This window comes from Artemia franciscana, chromosome 2 (assembly GCF_032884065.1).
Source record: "Artemia franciscana chromosome 2, ASM3288406v1, whole genome shotgun sequence".
NCBI lineage: Eukaryota > Metazoa > Arthropoda > Branchiopoda > Anostraca > Artemiidae > Artemia > Artemia franciscana.
The window spans coordinates 55,733,420-55,756,115 of NC_088864.1; the positions used below are offsets into that span (position 1 = coordinate 55,733,420).

The following is a 22,696-nucleotide window of genomic DNA, read 5'->3' on the forward strand; positions in this document are numbered from 1 at the left end:
GGTTAGTATTATAAGCAAGAGAGCGAGTATTTTTCCGCAGGCAAAATATATATCCCTCATAAATATATGCATATTGTAAGAAGGGCTCTTTGGATCAGTCATTGGCTATCACCTCTTGGCGTTGCAATGGATCCATATATTTCCTTTTGTTAATAAATCCAGTTACAATTATTTATTATTGCATCATATAATTATCAGCCTGATTACGAAGCTGAATGAAAATAGTGGCATATTAAAATTATTGTCTATTTACAACATAGTTACTTTGAAAGGAACTATTTATCAGATTTTCATTTTTCTGGGACAAATTGAAATCGCATAAGTATTGCAATTTGTCATTGGCTAATTAAGAATATAAAGTTCATCTATATTTGTAGCTTTAATACTCATTTTATTAAGATTATGAAGAACTGTAAATAGTTGAATGTTGATATTCGTAAAGAGCCAATGAAAAATGAAACATGAATAAAATATCAAATAACACATTCAAATTTTTGGGATATGATATTGTATTGCCTTGTTTTTCTCCAATTGTGATCTCCCCAGTAACTCAAAATGAGCTGAAAGCCAAAGTCTGCAAAACAAGCATCGTAGCACATTTAGAAAGTGCTATATCAAAATGTGCCAAAATTCCCAGGAAAAACTTTTGTTTGTTAGACAGCTCAAATAGACAACTCGGGGAAAGCGAAAATATGATAAAAGAGGGATGTCAGATCATCGTATCGCCTTACGATTACAGAATTCGTATCTGTCCAATAATTGGAAATGAGTTGGAAGCAAAAGTATGTAATACAGACACTATAGAACGTCTAGTATCTGCCATATCAAAATATTTGCGAATTTCGAAGGAAGGTTTTAGTTTGCTATTTGAAGATACACCATTAAAAGGAGGTACGCTAAAAGAGAATGGAATTACAGAGGAATGTTGCATTAAATTATTGATTTCCATAGAAGCAGGACGGTCGATATGGAAGCTTGACAACAGCACCCAAGAGCCATTAGAAAACCTAAATGACGAATTTATAAACATATTTCTAAATGGAGGAAAGCCTCTTTATGTAACAGTGGAATCGGAAGAATGTGTAACCTATGTCAAAGTAAAGTTGACTAAAAGTAAATTAGACAACACAGCGTCTTCGCTACATGACGATACGCAACATCAAGGTCTAATAGTTGTCAGTAAAGATCAAAATAATGCACCCTGTGTTGATTCTCGACATAATTCTCGTGACTTTAAAATAAGCAATAAATCTGTTTCACACATATGGAATTTAGTACAAACGTTGAAGCAGCTAAGCATTGAAGACTTCATCAAACGAAAAAATATAGGAATTATTATTAAAAAGAGCATAAGCACAACAAAAGCTGAAATATACGACATTAAATTCTCAAATTCGTTGAGCTCAATACTAAGAAGTATTACCAAGAATCGTCACATTAATGCAAGCCTAATTATCTCTAGTTTAGCACAGCTTTTAATTGCTGAACCAAGAAATACAGAACTACACAGATACAGAAATACAGAGCAAAATAAGTCTACGCGTAAAACATTTGAAAAACTTCGCAAAGCAATTGAAAAACAACGCAAGAAACGAAATAAGAGAATAAATATACGTGAATCACCATACAGTTTCTAGTACAAAGTTATATGGACAGATCGTGCATGTCTTAGGAAAGTCACTGATGATTCTTGCGACCGAGGACTCAGCAAAGCAATTAATCTCTAAATGGATCATATCCTATGTCCGAAGCATCAAACCAGTCATAAAAAGCAAAAACAATTTTTTCCACTTTTAAAGAAAAGATTTACTTTATGTGTGTGCTACCTTGGCTGAACAGATTTTCATCTATTAATTAGTGGTCAAACTACTGAAGTGTCTAACATGAATTTATTAGATTACCACTTGCACAGTTGCACCAACTACAGCACATCCACTGCTGTTTTAATACTTGCTGAACATGGTATAGTTGAAGAACCCAAGCAAAGAGGTGATGCTGGTGGAGGACTCCAAAAACACAAAAACTCACATTTGGAGTCATTAACTGAAAGGCCTACTGTTGATAGTGCGGCTGAATGCCGGTCAAATTTGGTAATCAGACTATGTTTTGTCCGGCTAAGAAGCAGAACATCATCAGCATATGCAATGTGACTAATGCCTAATTATCATTGCAAAAAAATGATGGCTGAAAATGTTAGAGACACGAAGCTAAAACACATTTAAATATGCTCGGGGATAACACGCCACCTTGCCTAACACCTTTTTTGACAGGAATATACTCCCCTACAGTACCATTCCACTTCACCCTAAGTGGAAAATTAGCATACCAATACTTAAGCACGCAAACAATAGAAAGGTTAACACCTGAGGCTGCTAAAGAAAGCAAAGTATTTGAATGAATTACATTGTCGAAAGCACTAGATATGTCAGCAGTCAGACAATACAGGGGACTTTTTTGAAAAACGGCTTGTTTCATTAGCCGACCCACAATATGGTGAGCTTGAACGCCACCCATACCTTTTCTAAAACCAAGCTGGAAGGGCGTAAAATTGCACTCGGAGTTAATGGCCCGTAGCAGTAAATATTCAAATAGTTTACTAACAAGACAGTGATAGGACGGTAATTAGAGCAAGTACTGGGGTCCTTACCCCTCTTAACTATGGGAGATATACAACCAGACAAAAGACTATCTGGCACAACGGACTGTGCCAAACACATCTGAAACAATAACTGCAAATGCTTCAGCAGTTCAGGACAATCATAAGCAAAAACTTGAAGCAAAGACCATCACTATCGAGAGACTCAGACTTATTCACTTGCTTAAGAGCTCGGAGAATAACACATGATTCCACCGACAACACTTGAGATTGGTTGATACGAATTGGGAGGATTGAGTTGACAAGCTTTGTAAAATGATTTTGGAGATTAACATTAAATGAAAGCAAAATATTTTATAATGAGAAACAAAGTCACATAGTCGAAGAGACGAATTAGGCGTTCAGTCTCGCTCTACGCAGGAAATACTTGTACTCTCGTTCGGTTTTCTATTTTATTTGATGTACTGAACCAGAAGGAGGACGATCACAGGCTATCCATATACGGAGCCAGAACTTAGCTTTTTGTTTAGCCATCTTCACTTTAAGATCAACGTTCCAAAAGGGATTGTGAGTACCCGTTCGTACGTGCTCAGAGGGGACAGCTTTTTTAAGTGGCAGACTTGAGACACAACACTATTTGCTGATAATACGAGTTGATATCTATCCGAGTTGAAGTTGTACATACAGATGTTTGCAATAAGTGGAAAGGCACTTTAATAGATGATAATAACTGGGACAATGTCAATACATAAAGTGGAACATTGGTATTTTCCCAATTTAAAATTGGGGAAATTGTTCCCAATTTTCTTCAGATTGTTCTTCTTTTCTTCTATTTTTTCTTATATATACTCGATTTTCAAAGAACAACAAAAGATTAAGATACCGATAAAAAAGGAGGATCAGCAAGGGAAATGACTAAAAAAATGAGTAGGGATCCCCCCCACCCGTCCCTAAGCCATCTAAATGACATAATGTCATTTATGTTTGATTGAAAATTAAATGTATTTTGTATAGTGAGGCTATTTTTTTAACATCTATTCTGAAACGTGAGGCTTTTTAAGGCCGAAGAAGATTTGCAACGATTAAAAATAAGATAAAAGTAAGGTTTATATTAGGATGACTAGAAATAATAATGAAAATGAACTCAATGTTTAGTGTGCAAGAATTTTAATTCCTAGAAGTCTGGGTAATTCAAGATATTATTTTATGATTTTTTTTTCAGTGTTATAATTACACAAGATTTTTTTTTTTTTTTTTTTTTTTTACAAAGTTGGCTTTCATTAAAAAGAAAATGGCGCAGTGTCCATTCGAACTTTTACTGTTCTTTTAGAAGTTTTTGTTCGTTAAGTCTGACTTGATGATTCATTTTAATTTCAACTCAATTTAGCTTTTATTTATGTATTTATATCCATGTCTGCTGTTTTCACTTTTGATATGATAGACTAAAGGTGAATTAGACAACACAGCGTCTTCACTACATGACGATATACAACATCAAGGTCTAATAGTTGTCAGTGAAGATCAAAATAATGCACCCAGTGTTGATTCTAGCCATAACTCTTGTGACTGTAGAACAAGCAATAAATCTTTTTCAACCATATGGTATTTAGTACAAACTTTGAAACAGCTAAGCTTTGACGACTTCATCAAACGAAAAACTTTAGGAATTATTACTGAAAAGCGCATAATCACAACAAAAGCTGAAATATACGACATTAGTTTCTCAAATTCAAGGAGCTCAAGACTAAGATGTATGACCAAGAATCATCACATAAATGCACGCCTAACTTACTCTAGTTTATCACAGCTTTTTTTTTGCTGAACCAAGAAATACAGAACTACAGCAAGAGGAACAAATGCTAAGTGAAGACAATTGTGATGTAGATGAAAAAAAAATGCTAGTACAACAAAATCAGTTTACGCGTAAAACATTTGAAAAACAACGCAAAGCAATGAAAAAAAAGCGCAAGAAACGAAATAAGAGAATAAATATACGTGAATCACCATACAGTTTCTAGTACAAACTTATATGGACACATCGTGCATGTCTTAGGAAAGTCACCGATGATTCTTGCCGCCGAGGACTCGGCAAAACAATTAATTTCTAACTGGATCATCCTGTGTCCGAAGCATAAAACTAGTCATAAAAAGCAAAAACAATTTTCCCCTTTTAAAGAAAAGATTTACTTTATGTGTGCTACCTTGGGTGAACAGATTCTCATCTATTAATTAGTAGTCAAACTACTGAAGTGTCTAACATGAATTTATTAGATTACCACTTGCATCCACTTGCAGCCTTTCTTTTTTTCTTTTTCTCTAGTTTTTCTTTTTGTCTTTTATTTTAGTTGTTCTTTTTTTATTTATTTTTTATTTTTTTGCTTTTACTTTTTCATTTTTTTAACTTTTCCTTTTTTCAGTTTTTTCTTACTTTTTTTGATATTTTTCTTTTTTTTCTTTTTCATTTTTCTTTTTCTTTAGTTTTTTTCTTTTTGTCTTTTATTTTAGTTTAAGTCGTTACGCGCCATATTAGTTACGCGCCATTGTAGTTGTGTCCCTGTGTCCCACCTGTGAATATAGATAGATTTATATATGTGTTTCAAACTACGTAAAACTTGCGAATATACAACATTCTTGGCTTTCCCATTGTCTGTGCACATACAAGGCCTTATGTACTAATAATGACGTCAAAACAAACATGCATACACACAACTCGTTTTTATATAGATAGATAGATAGATAGATACAATACAAATTAACTGCGTAAAACTTGCGAATATACAACATTCTTCGCTGTCCAATTGTCGCTGCATATAAATAGATTGTCAGGTTTACCGACCCTCGAACATGCAACGTACAATTGTCCATGGGAAAAACAATCAGTATTAAGATCTATACCACATTTTTCTAATGATTGAAATTGAGCTTTGTTAATGGTGATTGCAAATGCTAATCGAATTGGGAATTGCAATCTTTTAAATTGAAAAGGCAGATCCGTTGGAATCATGGGAATGCGAGGAATAAGAACAGCCTCACCCTCAAAAGGCCCTGTCAAGATTGTGGCCTCTATTAGGTTTTCCATTGTTTTTTTTTTACGGCAAGTCGCGTGCCATTGCAAAGCTTTGGTGGCTTGATATTTCTTAAAAGTATTATTGGTACGCCTATTTTTAGTTTTAGCACGTGTGGTGGAAACCCTGAAAGATCCACGGAATTTAAAAAATTCAGATGGATAATTAACCGCTTCATTTGGTTCCAAAACAGTGTCGACTGACTTGTAAAGGACTGCCTGGTCTCGAATCTTGGTCAAAACAATATTGTTGATTTCGTGGACGTCTATATTTTTGGGTGGAAGAATCGCTCTTTCAATTAGCCATTTATTATTTTTATAATTGTTTAGAATATTCGGAAATACATTTTCAATCAATTCATTTTTGGACGTCACTAAATTACAGAAATCAGCAGGTAGTTATATACGTCCTGAAATTGAGTCTACTGGGAGCTTTCCGTTTCCAATTGCCAGAAATTGATCTGAAAATGTTTGACCAGAGTCATCGTTTTGCAATCGGACACGCATATTTGTAGTTAATTTTAATGTTTTTACATGTGCCCATAAATTAGAATTTTTCAGGCAAGCATTCATTTCGTCTGCAGGAGTTGATCTAGGTATTATAGGTAATGTTTGCCTGAAATCTCCCGCAAGCAAAATTAATGTGTTGCCAAATGGTTTCGACTTCCCTCGCAAATCTTTGAAGCATTGATCCAGAGCCTCGAGCAATTTTTTGTGTGCCATTGTGCACTCATCTCAAATAATAAGTTTGCATTGCTGCAATACTTTACCCATCCCAGATGATTTGGAAATATTGCACGTGGGAGTTTCTGTAGAATGCAAATTCAGAGGCAATTTCAAAGCGGAATGAGCAGTTCTTCCACCAGGCAGCAATGTTGCGGCTATTTCGGACGACGCAATTGCCAACGCTATATCATTTTTTGATCGAATTGATCAAATTGATCCCCCGGCGTCCCCTTTGTAGTTTTGTCCCTGTGTCCCGGTCGTCATTTATATTCCCTGTGTCCCGGTCGTCATTTGTGTCCCGGTGTCCCAGTCTGTGATTTCTCTTTGAGTGTCCCGGGCGTCATTTATATTCCTTGTGTCCCGGTGTCCCGGTCGTCATTTATATCCCCCTGTGCCCCCCGGCGTCCCCGTTGTAGTTGTGTCCCTGTGTCCCGGTCGTCATTTATATTCCCTGTGTCCCGGTCGTCATTTGTATCCCGGTGTCCCGGTCTGTATATACATTCGGTTTTTAGTTTTGTTTTTCTCCTTTATTTTTCTTTTTTTTTCCTTTTTTCTTTTTTTTCTTTTTTAGTTTTTTAGCTTTTTTAGTTTTTTTTATTAGTTTTTAGTTTTTTTTTTCTTTTTAGTTTTTTTTGTAGTTTTTTAGTTTTTTTAGTTTTTTTTTACTTATGTCCTGGTCGTCATTTATACTCCCTGTGTCCCTGTCGTCATTTGTGTCCCGGTGCTTTGTTGATTGCTAATCGAACATTCCTTTTGTCCCGGTCGCTTTCTCTTTGAGTGTCGTCATTTATATTCCCTATGTGCCGGTGTCCCGGTCGTCATTTGTGTCCCGATGTCCCGGTCTGTAATTTCGTCAGTTGGAAACATGACGTCAGTTGACACACAAACATGACGTCACCCGACAGACAGACCCACACACACACAGACAAATTATTTTTATATATATAGATTTTTCTTGAGTTTTCATCCGTCACGATGTCTAAGATTGAAAAGGATAAAGTTCAACTGGATGCAAAGTCAATTTAGTCCCTTCTTTCGATACTTCTGTGTTGCTGTTAGATTGTCAGGTTTACCGACTCTTGAACATGCAACATATAATTGTCCATGGGAAAAACAATCCATATTCAGATCTATAACTCATGATTCTAATGATTGCCCTTGAGCTTTGTTGATGGTGATTGCTAATCGAACATTGCCTGTGTCCCCGTCGTCATTTATATATCCCCCCTGTGCCCCCGGCGTCACCGTTGTATTTGTGTCCCTGCGTCCCGGTCGTCATTTATATTCCCTGTGTCCCGGTCGCCATCCCGGGGACTCTATTAATGCTAAAGCCAAGGTTCGAACCTGGAATCTCTTGAACCTAGAACCTGGAACATAACGGCTTATCAACTCAGCTACACCGGCTTGAATACATTCGTTTTTGAATTGGTATATGATGAAATAATTCAGACGTCATATTATATGATGAAAAATTTTTTTAGTTTTTTCCTTTTTTTCTTTTTAGTTTTTTTATTGGTTTTTACCTTTTTTTTAGCTTTTTTAGTTTTTTTTCGTTTTTTCTTTTATTTTTTTTGTAGTTTTTATCTTTTTTAGTTTTTTTTTATTTTATTTATATTTTTTAGTTTTCTTTTTCTCTTTTATTTTTCAGTTTTTTCCTTTTTTTAGTTTTTTTCTTTCTTAGTTTTTAGTTTTTTTTAGATTTTTACCTTTTTTTAGTTTTTTTAGTTTTTTTGTAGTTTTTAGTTTTTTTATTAGTTTTTAGTTTTTTTGTAGTTTTTGCCTTTTTTTAGTTTTTTCAGTTTTTTTTTTAGTTTTTATTTTTTTACCTTTTTTAGTTTTTTTTTAGTTTTTTAGCTTTTTTAGTTTTTTTTTCTTTATAGTTTTTTTTTGTAGTTTTTACCTTTTTTAGTTTTTTTTCTTCTTTTGTATTAGTGTGGAAATAATTCAGACGTCATATGCGGACAAACACGACGTCACTCGACAGACAGACATAACCCACAAACAACTTATTTTTATATATATATATAGGTATATATATATATATATATATATATATATATATATCTATCTATCTATATATATAAAAATAAGTTGTCTGTCCGTTACGCCAGATTATATCTTCTATATATAAAAAAGAAAACAAACTAGAATGTAAAAACTGGAAATTGCATAAATATTTCGAAATATTTTGACAATAGATTAAAGTAATTCGAAAAAAGAAAAATGGAATAACTAAAAAAAAAACTAAAAAGAAAAAACTAAAAATTAAAAATTAAAAAAATTAAAAAAGAAAAAACCTAAAAAGAAAAAACCTAAAAAAATAAAAAAGATAAAAACTAAAAAAAAACTAAAAAAGCTAAAAAACTAAAAAAAAAGAAAAAACTAAAAAAAAAAACTGGGAATTGCACAAATATTTCAATATATTTTGACAATAGATTAAAGTAATTCGAAAACCTTAAAACAGATACCCCAAATTTGAGGTTTAATATAAATTGTTGGAGCTTTAGCATGCTTGGCACGTAAAGATTTTTCCAAGTGTCAATGTTAGAATGAACATTGACAAATTGAAGAAAACAAATCAATAAAAAGAAGAAACTAAAAAACGAAAAAACTAAAAAAGAAAAAAAAAACTAAAGAAGAAACTGTATCTATATATATATAAATCTATATATCTTCTATATATATAAAAATAAGTTGTCTGTGTGTGGATCTGTGGATGGATCAGGTGACGTCACCTGAAAAAACTGGATCAGGTGACGTCAAAACTGAAAAAACTAAAAAAAGGCAAAAACTAAAAAAAAAACTAAAAACTAATAAAAAAAATAAAAAAGCTAAAAAACTAAAAAAACTAAAAAAGGCAAAAACTACAAAAAAAACTAAAAACTAATAAAAAAGCTAAAAAACTAAAAAAACTAAAAAAAGGCAAAAACTACAAAAAAAACTAAAAACTAATAAAAAAAATAAAAAAGCTAAAAAACTAAAAAAACTAAAAAAACTAAAAAAAGGTAAAAAACTAAAAAAACTAAAAACTAAAAAAAACTAAAAAAAGGAAAAAACTGAAAAATAAGCTAAAATAAAGGTAAAAACCAATAAAAAACTAAAAAAAAAAACTGAAAAAACTAAAAAAAGGCAAAAACTACAAAAAAAACTAAAAACTAATAAAAAAAGTAAAAAAGCTAAAAAACTAAAAAAACTAAAAAAACTAAAAAAAGGTAAAAAACTAAAAAAAATAAAAAATAAAAAAAAACTAAAAAAAGGAAAAAACTGAAAAATAAGCTAAAATAAAGGTAAAAACCAATAAAAAACTAAAAAGAAAAAAAGGAAAAAACTAAAAAAAATTTTCATCTAAAAAACTAAAAAAAACTAAAAAAGGTAAAAACTAAAAGAACTAAAAAAGAAAAAAATAAATGACGACACTCAAAGAGAAAGCGACCAGGACAAAAGGAATGTTCGATTAGCAATCAACAAAGCACCGGGACACAGGGAGTATAAATGACGACCAGGACATAAGTAAAAAAAAAAACTAACAAAACTAAAAAGAAGGTAAAAACTACAAAAAAACTAAAAAGAAAAAAAAACTAAAAACTAATAAAAGAACTAAAAAATCTAAAAATCTAAATAAACTAAAAAAGAAAAAAAAAGGAAAAAAATAAAGGAGAAAAACAAAACTTAAAAAAAGGCAAAAACTACAAAAAAAACTAAAAACTAATAAAAAAGTAAAAAAGCTAAAAAACTAAAAAAACTAAAAAAAACTAAAAAAAGGTAAAAAACTAAAAAAATAAAAATAAAAAAAAACTAAAAAAAAGGAAAAAACTGAAAAATAAGCTAAAATAAAGGTAAAAACCAATAAAAAACTAAAAAGAAAAAAAGGACAAAAGGAATGTTCGATTAGCAATCAACAAAGCACCGGGACACAGGGAGTATAAATGACGACCAGGACATAAGTAAAAAAAAAACTAACAAAACTAAAAAGAAGGTAAAAACTACAAAAAAACTAAAAAGAAAAAAAAAACTAAAAACTAATAAAAAAACTAAAAAATCTAAAAATCTAAATAAACTAAAAAAGAAAAAAAAGGAAAAAAATAAAGGAGAAAAACAAAACTAAAAAACGAATGTATATACAGACCGGGACACCGGGATACAAATGACGACCGGGACACAGGGAATATAAATGACGACCGGGACACAGGGACACAACTACAACGGGGACACCGGGGGAAACAGGGGGATATAAATGACGACCGGGACACCGGGACAGGGAATGGTCGATTAGCAATCACCAGCAACAAAGCTCAAGGGCAATCATTAGAATCATGAGGTATAGATCTGAATACAGATTGTTTTCCCATGGACCATTATATGTTGCATGTTCAAGAGTCGGTAAACCTGACAATCTATTTATATGCAAAGACAATGGGACAGCAAAGAATGTTGTATATTCGCAAGTTTTACGTAGTTAAAACCATATATATATATATATATATATATATATATATTTATATATATATATATATATATATATATATATATATATATATATAGATATATATATATATCTTTCTATATTCACAGGTGGGACATAGGGACACAACTACAATGGCGCGTAACTATTATGGCGCGTAACGACTTACGCGCGCGGGGGGGCTTGGGGGGGGCGCGAAGCGCCCCCACCAACTAGGTGTTGGGGTGGCGCGAAGCGCCACCCCAACAGCTAGTATATATATATATATATATAGATATAGATATTTGTATCTATATATATATCTATACCTATCTATATAAAAAGAAGTTGTCTGTGTGTGTGTGTGTGTGTGTGTGTGTGTGTGTGTGTGTGTGTGTGTGTGTGTGTGTGTGTGTGTGTGTGTGTGTGTGTGTGTGTGTGTGTGTGTGTGTGTGTGTTTGTCTGTCGAGTGACGTCATGTTTTGTGTCGACTGACGTCATGTTTTCGACTGACAAAATTACAGACCGGGACATCGCGTCACAAATGACGACCGGGACACTGGCACATCTATCTATCTATCTTCTTCTATCTATCTATCTATATATATAAAAATAAGTTGTCTGTGGATGTGTGGGTCTGTCTGTCGGGTGAAGTCATGTTTGTGTGTTGTCTGACGTCATGAAGTTAGTTGTCGTCATTTTTGTCATGACGGTGACGTCATTAAAGATATTTAAGACATGCGTTCACGTAGAAATCTATTAGTGTTTAACTATAAAATGACTGATGAACTTACAATGGCAACAGCCGAGGAAGATGCTCAAAGAGTCTATGCCATTTACATCAGAAATTTATAACTACACTTTAGTTATTATAGAAGATTTGTGCGTACGTATGGCAAACAAACCTCTTCAGGATTTGGGAATGCCTTCACCTAACCGTATCGCTGCTGTTTCGACATGTGTAGAATTGGATCGTGAACAAAGTTACAGTACGAGTGATCTATTGTCGTGTGTAAAAAATAACATTTCCAAGTTAACGTCGGAACAAAAAGACATTTATGATACGATAATGCATTGTGTCGATAACAACGTTGGAGAAATTTTCTTTTTGGATGCGCCAGGAGGTACTGGTAAAACGTTTGTGATAAAACTGATTCTGGCATCAATTCGATCAAAAAATGATATAGCGTTGGCAATTGCGTCGTCCGGAATAGCCGCAACATTGCTGCCTGGTGGAAGAACTGCTCATTCCGCTTTGAAATTGCCTCTGAATTTGAATTCTACAGAAACTCCCACGTGCATGGGATGGGTAAAGTATTGCAGCAATGCAAACTTATTATTTGGGATGAGTGCAAAATGGCACACAAAAAATCGCTCGAGGCTCTGGATCAATGCTTGAAAGATTTGCGAGGGAAGTCGAAACCCTTTGGCAGCACATTAATATTGCTTGCGAGAGATTTCAGGCAAACATTATCTATAATACCTAGATCAACTCCTGCAGACGAAATGCCATTTTCAGATCAATTTCTGGCAATTGGAAACGGAAAGCTCCCAGTAGACTCAATTTCAGGACCTATACAACTACCTGCTGATTTCTGTAATTTAGTGACGTCCAAAAATGAATTGATTGAAAAATTATTTCCGAATATTCTAAAAAATTATAAAAATAATAAATGGCTAATTGAAAGAGCGATTCTCGCACCCAAAAATATAGACGTCCACGAAATCAACAATATTGTTTTGACCAAGATTCGAGACCAGGCAGTCCTTTACAAGTCAGTCGACACAGTTTTGGAACCAAATGAAGCGGTTAATTATCCATCTGAATTTTTAAATTCCATAGATCTTTCAGGGTTTCCACCACACGTGCTACAACTAAAAATAGGCGTACCAATAATACTTTTAAGAAATATCAACCCACCAAAGCTTTGCAATGGCACGCGACTTGCCGTAAAAAAAAACAATGGAAAACCTAATAGAGGCCACAATCTTGACAGGGCCTTTTGAGGGTGAGGCTGTTCTTATTCCTCGCATTCCCATGATTCCAACGGATCTGCCTTTTCAATTTAAAAGATTGCAATTCCCAATTCGATTAGCATTTGCAATCACCATTAACAAAGCTCAACATCAATCATTAGAAAAATGTGGTATAGATCTTAATACTGATTGTTTTTCCCATGGACAATTGTACGTTGCATGTTCGGGGGCTGGTAAACCTGACTATCTATTTATATGCAGTGACAATTGGACCGTGAAGAATGTTGTATATTCGCAAATTTTACGCAGTTAATTTGTATTGTATCTATCTATCTATCTATCTATATAAAAACGAGTTGTGTGTATGCATGTTTGTTTGTTTGTAAAAAGAGCGTTTGCATAAGACGTCATTATTAGTACATACGGCTTTGTATATGCACAGACAATGGGAAAGCCAAGAATGTTGTATATTCGCAATTTTTACGTAGTTTGAAACACATATATAAATCTATCTATATTCACAGGTGGAACACAGGGACACAACTACAATGGCGCGTAACTAATATGGCGCGTAACGACTTACGCGTGCGGGGGGGAGCTTGGGGGGGCACGAAGCACCCCACCAACTAGGTGTTGGGGTGGCTCGAAGCACCACCCCAACAGCTAGTATATATATATATATATATATATATATATATATATATATATATATATATATATATATATATATATATATATATATATATATATAGTTGTATGTGTGTTATGTCTGTCGAGTGACGTCATGTCATCATGTCGTCATGTCGTAATGAAGTTAGTTGTCGTCATGTTTGTTATGAGAATGACGTCATTAAAGGTATTTAAGGAATTCGTTCAAAGACAAATTTTTAATTGTAAGAAGATCGTGGACGGAAAAATGTTTAATTGTAAAATGACTGAAGAACCTACAATGGCAACAGCCGAGGAAGCTGCTCAAAGAGTCTATGCCAAAAAACTTGCTGCTGATAGAGAAAGTAAGAAAAGAAAGCGTGCCGAGGAATCTGATTCTTTCTCTGATAGAGAAAGTAATAACAGAAAGCGTGCCGAGGAATCACAAGAGCAATGTGAAAACAGGCTTGTGGCTTCAAGACATAATGCCAGATTAGGAATATGCACTTTCCGTCAACGAAGGAGTGTCGAAGAACTACCAGAAAAACGCGAAACCAGACTTGCTGCTAAAAGAGAAAGTGAAAAAAGAAGGCGTGCTGAGGAATCACAAGAGCAACGTGAAAACAGACTTACGGCTTCAAGAGATAATGCCAAAAGAAAGCATGCCGAGGAATCACAAGAGCAACGTGAAAATTATCGCATGGCATTCACGTACAGCCCAGTCGATGATTATAGTAGATGTGTTCAAATCGGGACTATGTCTAAAATTTGTCCCTACTGCAAGGCCTTGAAATTTGATGGTGAAACAATGGGAATGTGTTGCGCCTCAGGAAAAGTTAAACTTCCTCAACTGGCTGCACCTCCAGAGCCATTGAAGACTTTGCTTACTGGAACTACGTCAGAATCTAAGTGGGTTTTTATCAAAGATCAGAAAATATAACTCATGTTAACAAATGACTTCGTTTGGTGCCCAGATCAAAAATCCAGATCAATTTATGCCTACTTTCAAAGTAAAAGGGCAAATTTATCGTAGAGCAGGGTACCATTCCCAGAGCAGGGTACCCTTCTACCATTCTCAGGCGAGAATCATAAATTTTTACAATTGTACTTCATCAGTGATAGAAATTCTGAATTGAATGCACGTTGCAAAATTTTTCCCGACGTTGGAAGGACAATCGTATCCCAATTGCAACATCTTTTCCACGAAAATAATAATTTTGTGCGTCTGTTCAAAACAGCCATCGATTTGATGCCTAATGATACGCATAAAGTTGTTATTTCCGCTGACAAAACGCCTCCTGGCCAACATGTGCGTAGATACAATGCTCCAACTGTTGACGAAGTGGCAATCGTTATGGTCCGTGATCAGTTTTTACCTCTAGATATTATTCTTCATAAGCGAAACGCTCAGTTGGTAAGAAACTCATCGATGTTACGATGCCCTACAATATCCTATCATTTTTTGGGATGGAGCCGACGGCTATCACTTAAATATTAGATTGATAAATCCAGCCACGAACAAAGAAATGAATAAGAAATGCAGTGCAATGCATTATTATTTCTATAGACTAATGATTCGGCAGGATGAAGAAAATTATATTTTAAAATGCCGTGAATTGTTTCACCAATACATCGTTGCTATGTATGCAAAAATTGAATCATATTGTTTGCTATTTATCCGTCTGAATCAGACCAAGCTCCGCTCTGAACAATACATTCATTTGCGAGATGCAGTTGTAAATGACGGTAATACCACAAACGTTGGAAGATTAACTATTTTACCTTCGTCGTATGCTGGCAGTCACCGTCATATGCATGAATATGCTCAAGATGTTATTGCGTATGTTCGTCTCTATGGTCGTCCAGATTTATTTATTACATTTACATGTAATCAATCTTGGGACGAGATACAGCAGCTTTTACTTCAAGGACAATCGCCGATTCATAGACATGACATTATGGCCCGTGTCTTCCGGCAAAAGTTGAAATCACTAATAAACTACATATTAAAACTTGAAGTGTTCGGGTCAGTGCGATGCTGGATGTACTCAGTGGAATGGCAAAAACGAGGATTGCCACACGCACATATACTAATCTGGCCACATTATAAAATTACTTCTAATGAAATTGATTATGTGATTTCCGCTGAAATACATGATGAAAATGTCGATAAGAGGTTACATGTTATTGTTGTAAAAAAATATGATACATGGACCTTGCGGTGCACTAAACGAAAATTCACCATGCATGGCCAAAGGAAGGTGGACAAAGCAATATCCTCGACTTTTAGTACCCAAAACAATTACTGGCTATAATGGTTACCCATAATATAGAAGAAGATCTAGTGAAGATGGCGGTAAAACAGCAATAATAAAGAAGCGTAACGGTACCACCATCGAAATAGATAACCAGTGGGTTGTTCCATATTCCCCATTATTATCAAAAAAATTTAATGCACACATAAACGTTGAATACTGTAACTCCGTAAAGGCAATTAAATACATATGTAAATACGTCAACAAAGGCAGTGTCATGGCAGTTTTTGGCTTGCAGTCCGAAATCAAAGATATCGACGCATGCCAAGCTCTGAATTTATTGGAGAATGACCAACACTGGGATAACTGCATCAATGACGCGTGCAAAACGTCAACTCCATGTCAAATTCGTGCATTGTTTGGAATCATACTAACAACTTGCTCTCTTTCAGCTCCTACAGAGTTATGGACAAATATAAATCGAAAGTGACCAAAGATATACTCCATCGAAAACGGTTAGAGACGTCAGATATGACTTTTGATTTTACGTCAGAAATTTGTAACTACACTTTAGTTATTATAGAAGATTTGTGCGTATGTATGGCAAACAAACCTCTTCAGGATTTGGGAATGCCTTCACCTAATCGTACCGCAGCTGTTTTGACATGTCTAGAATTGGATCGTGAACAAAGATACAGTACGAGTGATCTATTGTCGTATGTTCAAAATAACATTTCCAAGTTAACGTCGGAACAAAAAGACATTTATGATACGATAATGCATTGTGTCGATAACAACGTTAGAAAAATTTTCTTTTTGGATGCGCCAGGAGGTACTGGTAAAATGTTTGTGATAAAACTGATTCTGGCATCAATTCGATCAAAAAATTATATAGCGTTGGCAATTGTGTCGTCCGGAATAGCCGCAACGTTGCTGCCTGGTGGAAGAACTGCTCATTCCGCTTTGAAATTGCCTCTGAATTTGCATTCTACAGAAATTCCCAAATGCAATATTTCCGAATCATCTGGGATGGGTAAAGTATTGCAGCAATGCAAACTTATTATTTGGGACGAGTGCACAATGGCACACAAAAAATCGCTCAATGCTCTGGACCAATGTTTGAAAGATTTGCGAGGGAATTCGAAACCCTTTGGCAGCACATTAATATTGCTTGCGGGAGATTTCAGGCTAATATCACCTATAATACCTGGATCAACCCCTGCAGACGAAATGAATGCTTGCCTGAAAAATTCTAATTTATGGGCACACGTAAAGACATTAAAATTAACTACAATTATGCGTATCAGATCAACATTTTCAGATCAATTGCTGGCAATTGGAAACGGAAAGCTCCCACTAGACTCAATTTCAGGACGTATACAACTACCTGCTGAATTCTGTAATTTAGTGACGTCCAAAAATGAATTGATTGAAAAATTATTTCTGAATATTCTAAACAATTATAAAAATAATAAATGGCTAAGTGAAAGAGCAATTTTCGCACCCAAAAGTATTGACGTCCACAAAATCAACAATATTGTTTTGACCAAGATTCGAGACCAGGCAGTCCTTTACAAGTCAGTCGACACAGTTTTGGAACCAAATGAGGCGGTTAATTATCCATCTGAATTTTTAAATTCCGTGGATCTTTCAGGGTTTCCACCACAAGTGCTACAACTAAAAATAGGCGTACCAATAATATTGTTACGTAACATAAACCCACCAAAGCTTTGCAATGGCACGCGACTTGCCGTACCAAAAAACAATGAAAAACGTAATAGAGGCCACAATCTTGACAGGGCCTTTTGAGGGTGAGGCTGTACTTATTCCTCGTATTCCCATGATTCCAACGGATCTGCCTTTTCAATTTAAAAGATTGCAATTCCCAAATCGACTAGCATTTGCAATCACCATCAACAAAGCTCAAGGTCAATCATTAGAAAAATGTGGTATAGATCTTAATACTGATTGTTTTTTCCATGGACAATTGTACGTTGCATGTTCGAGGGTCGGTAAACCTGACAATCTATTTATATGCAGCGACAATTGGACAGCGAAGAATGTTGAATATTCGCAAGTTTTACGCAGTTAATTTGTATTGTATCTATTTATCTATCTATCTATATAAAAACGAGTTGTGTGTATGCATCTTTGTTTGTTTGTAAAAAGGAGCGTTTGCACATGACGTCATTATAAGTAGATAAGGCTTTGTATATGCACAGACAATGGGAAAGCCAAGAATGTTGTATATTCGCAAGTTTTACGTAGTTTCAAAACACATATATAAATCTATCTATATTCATAGGTGGTACACAGGGACACAACTACAATGGCAAGTAACTAATATGGCGCGTAACGACTTACGCGCGCGGGGGGGCTTAGGGGGGGACGCAAAGTGTCCCCACCAACTAGGTGTTGGGATGGCGCGAAGTGCCACCCCAACAGCTAGTATCTATATATATATATGAAAATAAGTTGTTTGTGTGTTATGTCTGTCTGTCTGTCTGTCGAGTGACGTCATGTTTGTGTGTCGACTGACGTCATTTTTGTCGACTGACAAACACACACACACACACACACACATATATATCTATCTATATAAAAATAAGTTGTCTGTGGATCTGTGGATGGATCAGGTGACGTCATGTTTGTCCGCATATGACGTCTGAATTATTTCACACTAATACAAAAGAAGAAAAAAACTAAAAAAGGTAAAAACTACAAAAAACACTAAAAAGAAAAAAAACTAAAAAAGCTAAAAAACTAAAAAAAGCTAAAAAAAGGTAAAAATCTAATAACTAAAAAAAACTAAAAAAATAAAAAAAGGCAAAAACTACAAAAAAAATAAAAACTAATAAAAAAACTAAATAAGCTAAAAAACTAAAAAAACTAAAAAAACTAAAAAAAGGTAAAAAACTAAAAAAAAACTAAAAACTAAAAAAGAAAAAAACTAAAAAAAAGGAAAAAACTGAAAAATAAAAGAGAAAAAGAAAACTAAAAAAATATGAATAAATATATATAAAAATAAGTTGTTTGTGGGTTATGTCTGTCTGTCTGTCTGTCGAGTGACGTCGTGTTTGTCCGCATATGACGTCTGAATTATTTCACACTAATACAAAAGAAGAAAAAAAACTAAAAGAGGTAAAAACTACAAAAAAAAACTAAAAAGAAAAAAAACTAGAAAAGCTAAAAAACTAAAAAAAACTAAAAAAGGTAAAAAACTAAAAACTAAAAAAAACTGAAAAAACTAAAAAAAGGCAAAAACTAAAAAAAACTAAAAACTAATAAAAAAACTAAAAAAGCTAAAAAACTAAAAAAACTAAAAAACTAAAAAAAGGTAAAAAACAAAAAAAAACTAAAAACTAAAAAAGAAAAAACTAAAAAAAGGAAAAAACTGAAAAATAAGAGAAAAAGAAAACTAAAAAAATATTAATAAATATAAAAAATATAAATATAATATAAATTAGCAATCAACAAAGCACCGAGACACAAATGACGACCGGGACACAGGGAGCATAAATGACGACCAGGACATAAGTAAAAAAAAAACTAAAAAAACTAAAAAAAAGGTAAAAACTACAAAAAAACTAAAAACTAACAAAAAAACTAAAAAATCTAAAAATCTAAATAAACTAAAAAAGAAAAAAAAGAAAAAAGGAAAAAAATAAAGGAGAAAAACAAAACTAAAAAACGAATGTATATACAGACCGGGACACCGGGATACGAATGAAGACCGGGACACAGGGAATATAAATGACGACCGGGACACAGGGACACAACTACAATGGGGACGCCGGGGGGCACAGGGGGATATAAATGACGACCGGGACACCGGGACACAAGGAATATAAATGACGCTCGGGACACTCAAAGAGAAATCACAGACTGGAACACCGGGACACAAATGACGACCGGGACACAGGGAATATAAATGACGACCGGGACACAGGGACATAACTACAAAGGGGACGCCGGGGTGCACAGGGGGATATATAAATGACGATGGCGACTCAGGGAATGGTCGATTAGCAATCACCATCAACAAAGCTCAAGGGCAATCATTAGAATCATGAGGTATAGATCTGAATACGGATTGTTTTCCCATGGACCATTATATGTTGCATGTTCAAGAGTCGGTAAACCTGAAAATCTATTTATATGCACAGACAATGGGACAGCAAAGAATGTTGTATATTCGCAAGTTTTACGTAGTTAAAAACATATATATATATATATATATATATATATATATATATATATATATATATATATATATATATATATATATATATATATATATATATATATATATATATATATATATATATATATATATATACAATATATATATATATATATATATATATATATATATATATATATATATATATATATATATATATATATATATATATATATATATATATATATATATATATATATATATATATATATATATATATATATATACTTATATGCACAGACAATGGGACAGCAAAGAATGTTGTATATTCGCAAGTTTTACGTAGTTAAAAACATATATATATATATATATATATATATATATATATATATATATATATATATATATATATATATATTCACAGGTGGGACATAGGGACACAACTACAATGGCACGTAACTAATATGGCGCGTAACGACTTACGCGCGCGGGGGGGCCACACCAACACCAACTAGGTGTTGGTGTGGCGCGAAGCGCCACCCCAACAGCTAGTATATATATATATATATATATATATATATATATATATATATATATATATATATATATATATATATATATATATATATATATATATATATATATATATATATATATATATATATTACTAGGTGTTGGTGTGGCGCGAAGCGCCACCCCAACAGCTAGTATATATATATATATATATATATATATATATATATATATATATATATATATATATATATATATATATATATATATATATATATATATATATATATATATATATATTTCTATATTTTAAAAATAAGTTGTATGTGTGTTATGTCTGTCTGTCTGTCTGTCGGCATATGACGTCTAAATTATGAATTATTTCATTACTAGCTGTTGGGGTGGCGAAAGGGACTGCCATCATACTCTGCTCCTTGATCTCCTCTATCTTCATAATAGTATCATTTGCAGTCTACATCTTATTTGTTGCGTCCAAATTTGTCATAACTGACATTCTAGTCACTGCTATTGTCTTCGTTTGCCATAGAAGTCTGTGTCAACAGCGGCATAATTAACATCGTTTTTGCTGTCATAGCCAATGTCATTGTCATTGCCAATTTTACACCATTATTTTTGTCTGATATTTTGGGAACTTGGTCAGCATCACTACCATTGCCGCACAACCTCTTCAAAAATACGGCTACAAATGCTAGCCCGTTTACATTCCCTGCTCCAACACAATCTGTGGTTGACTTCTATGTCAAATGTTAGTAAAATATTCCGTATTTTCTGAAAAATCTTCCAAAGTACGTATTTGGATCTTTACCTTGTAGCCTCGAAGTTCTAGGCCTTAGCTTACTTAGCCTCGAAGTTCTTTGGAGTTTACCAGTAATGGATAGGGATTTGGGGATAAATCATTGCAAGATTAAATGCCGAAGAAATTACGTAGTATATGCCAGGAAGGGTTAAGTTCATAGGGCTTAAAGAAAGAAGGAACTATTTTGGGAGGCTAAGGTTGCCGGATGGTTCTTGCTTAGGACAAATGTACGAAGAAGCTGGTCAGGATCTGCTTCAGTTTTTGGACCTTTTTTTTTTCAAATCACAAGATTTGTGAAAAGTAAATAATTTTTTAGTAATGTGGAGTCAAATGGGTGGTTCATTCCAGTAATAGGGTCCAAAGATCAAGATCAATAAAAAAGCAAAGCATATTGTATCGAGAATTTTATCGAGAATGCACAAGTTTTTTTCTATTTATTTGTTTCATAGAGATTGTTAAAATAAGTATTTCTTACTGATAGTTTGGCTCACATATCAGCTTCGAATAATTTAGCTACAACATATCTTCAAAGTTCAATCCAGTACTTTACTCCTCGCGGTCACTGGAACTTCATATCCCCCCCTCCAAAAAAAGAAAAATGAAACAGATCAACAATAAGGGTTTCAAACTGCAAATACTTGTTAAGAATGGGTCAAAAATGTTTCATTGCAACTAGGGGTAAGTGATAGTGTAATGAACTTACTAACCTTATTGCTATCCAATTTCAAATCGATGCTTTGGCTTTCTTCTGCATGCAGATCCTCAATAGCCTTAGAGTCCACTTGGAGGATAATAAATAATGCGAAAAATGTCAGGGCCTGTAAAAGTGTAAATTCAACGTAGATAATGTAATTTATTTTCTCAAAATAAGATGATTAAGAAACTTTTTACAGAATAATAAATAAAAATGTGACCATAAACAATAGAGAATAACATACTGAATGCTCCAAAAGAGAGAACAAAACTGAAACCTAAAGATAAAAAATGAAACAAAGAAAAATTGTACAGTTGGATGTCAGAAGAATCTATCTAAGGAAACAGAATAAAAAAAAAATTCGAAGCTAAATATAACAATTAATTTCAATTATTTTTGGTTGCCTTATTCTTGAATGTAAGGGGGATTGTGTTGGAGACTATATTTGAGAGGCTAACAGTAAAAGAGAATAATGCACAGGTCGGTAAGAAAAGTGAACTGTGTAATTCGAAGGACATTAATGTGGAAGCTACCCAGATGCTACATAACTCACATAATTCCTCGTAAAAACACTGTTTACCACTTAGTAGACTAAAAAATGGGACCATGGGAAAACTAGTTATCAGTACGCCACTGAAGAAAAAGCTTGCTTGTATATTAATTTTTTGCTTTCTGCTTTTTCAGTTATACGCTCAGCGAAACTGAGGACTATGTTCTATTGTAACTTCACCAAATGTTTTCAGGTATAGGTGTGAAAGAGTGGATTGGTCTGCTCCATAGAT

The 22,696-nt window shown here is 33.7% G+C and overlaps 1 protein-coding gene across 1 annotated transcript in view; it reads right to left on the minus strand.

Annotated features, from left to right (window-relative positions):
• LOC136043797 (uncharacterized) overlaps window positions 1–22,696 on the minus strand; it is a 57,916-nt gene that overhangs the window by 15,990 nt on the left and 19,230 nt on the right. Inside the window, exon 2 of the mRNA XM_065728715.1 lies at window positions 21,928–22,038. Coding sequence (XP_065584787.1) covers window positions 21,928–22,038 — 111 coding nt within the window. The remainder of the gene's footprint in view (window positions 1–21,927; window positions 22,039–22,696) is intronic.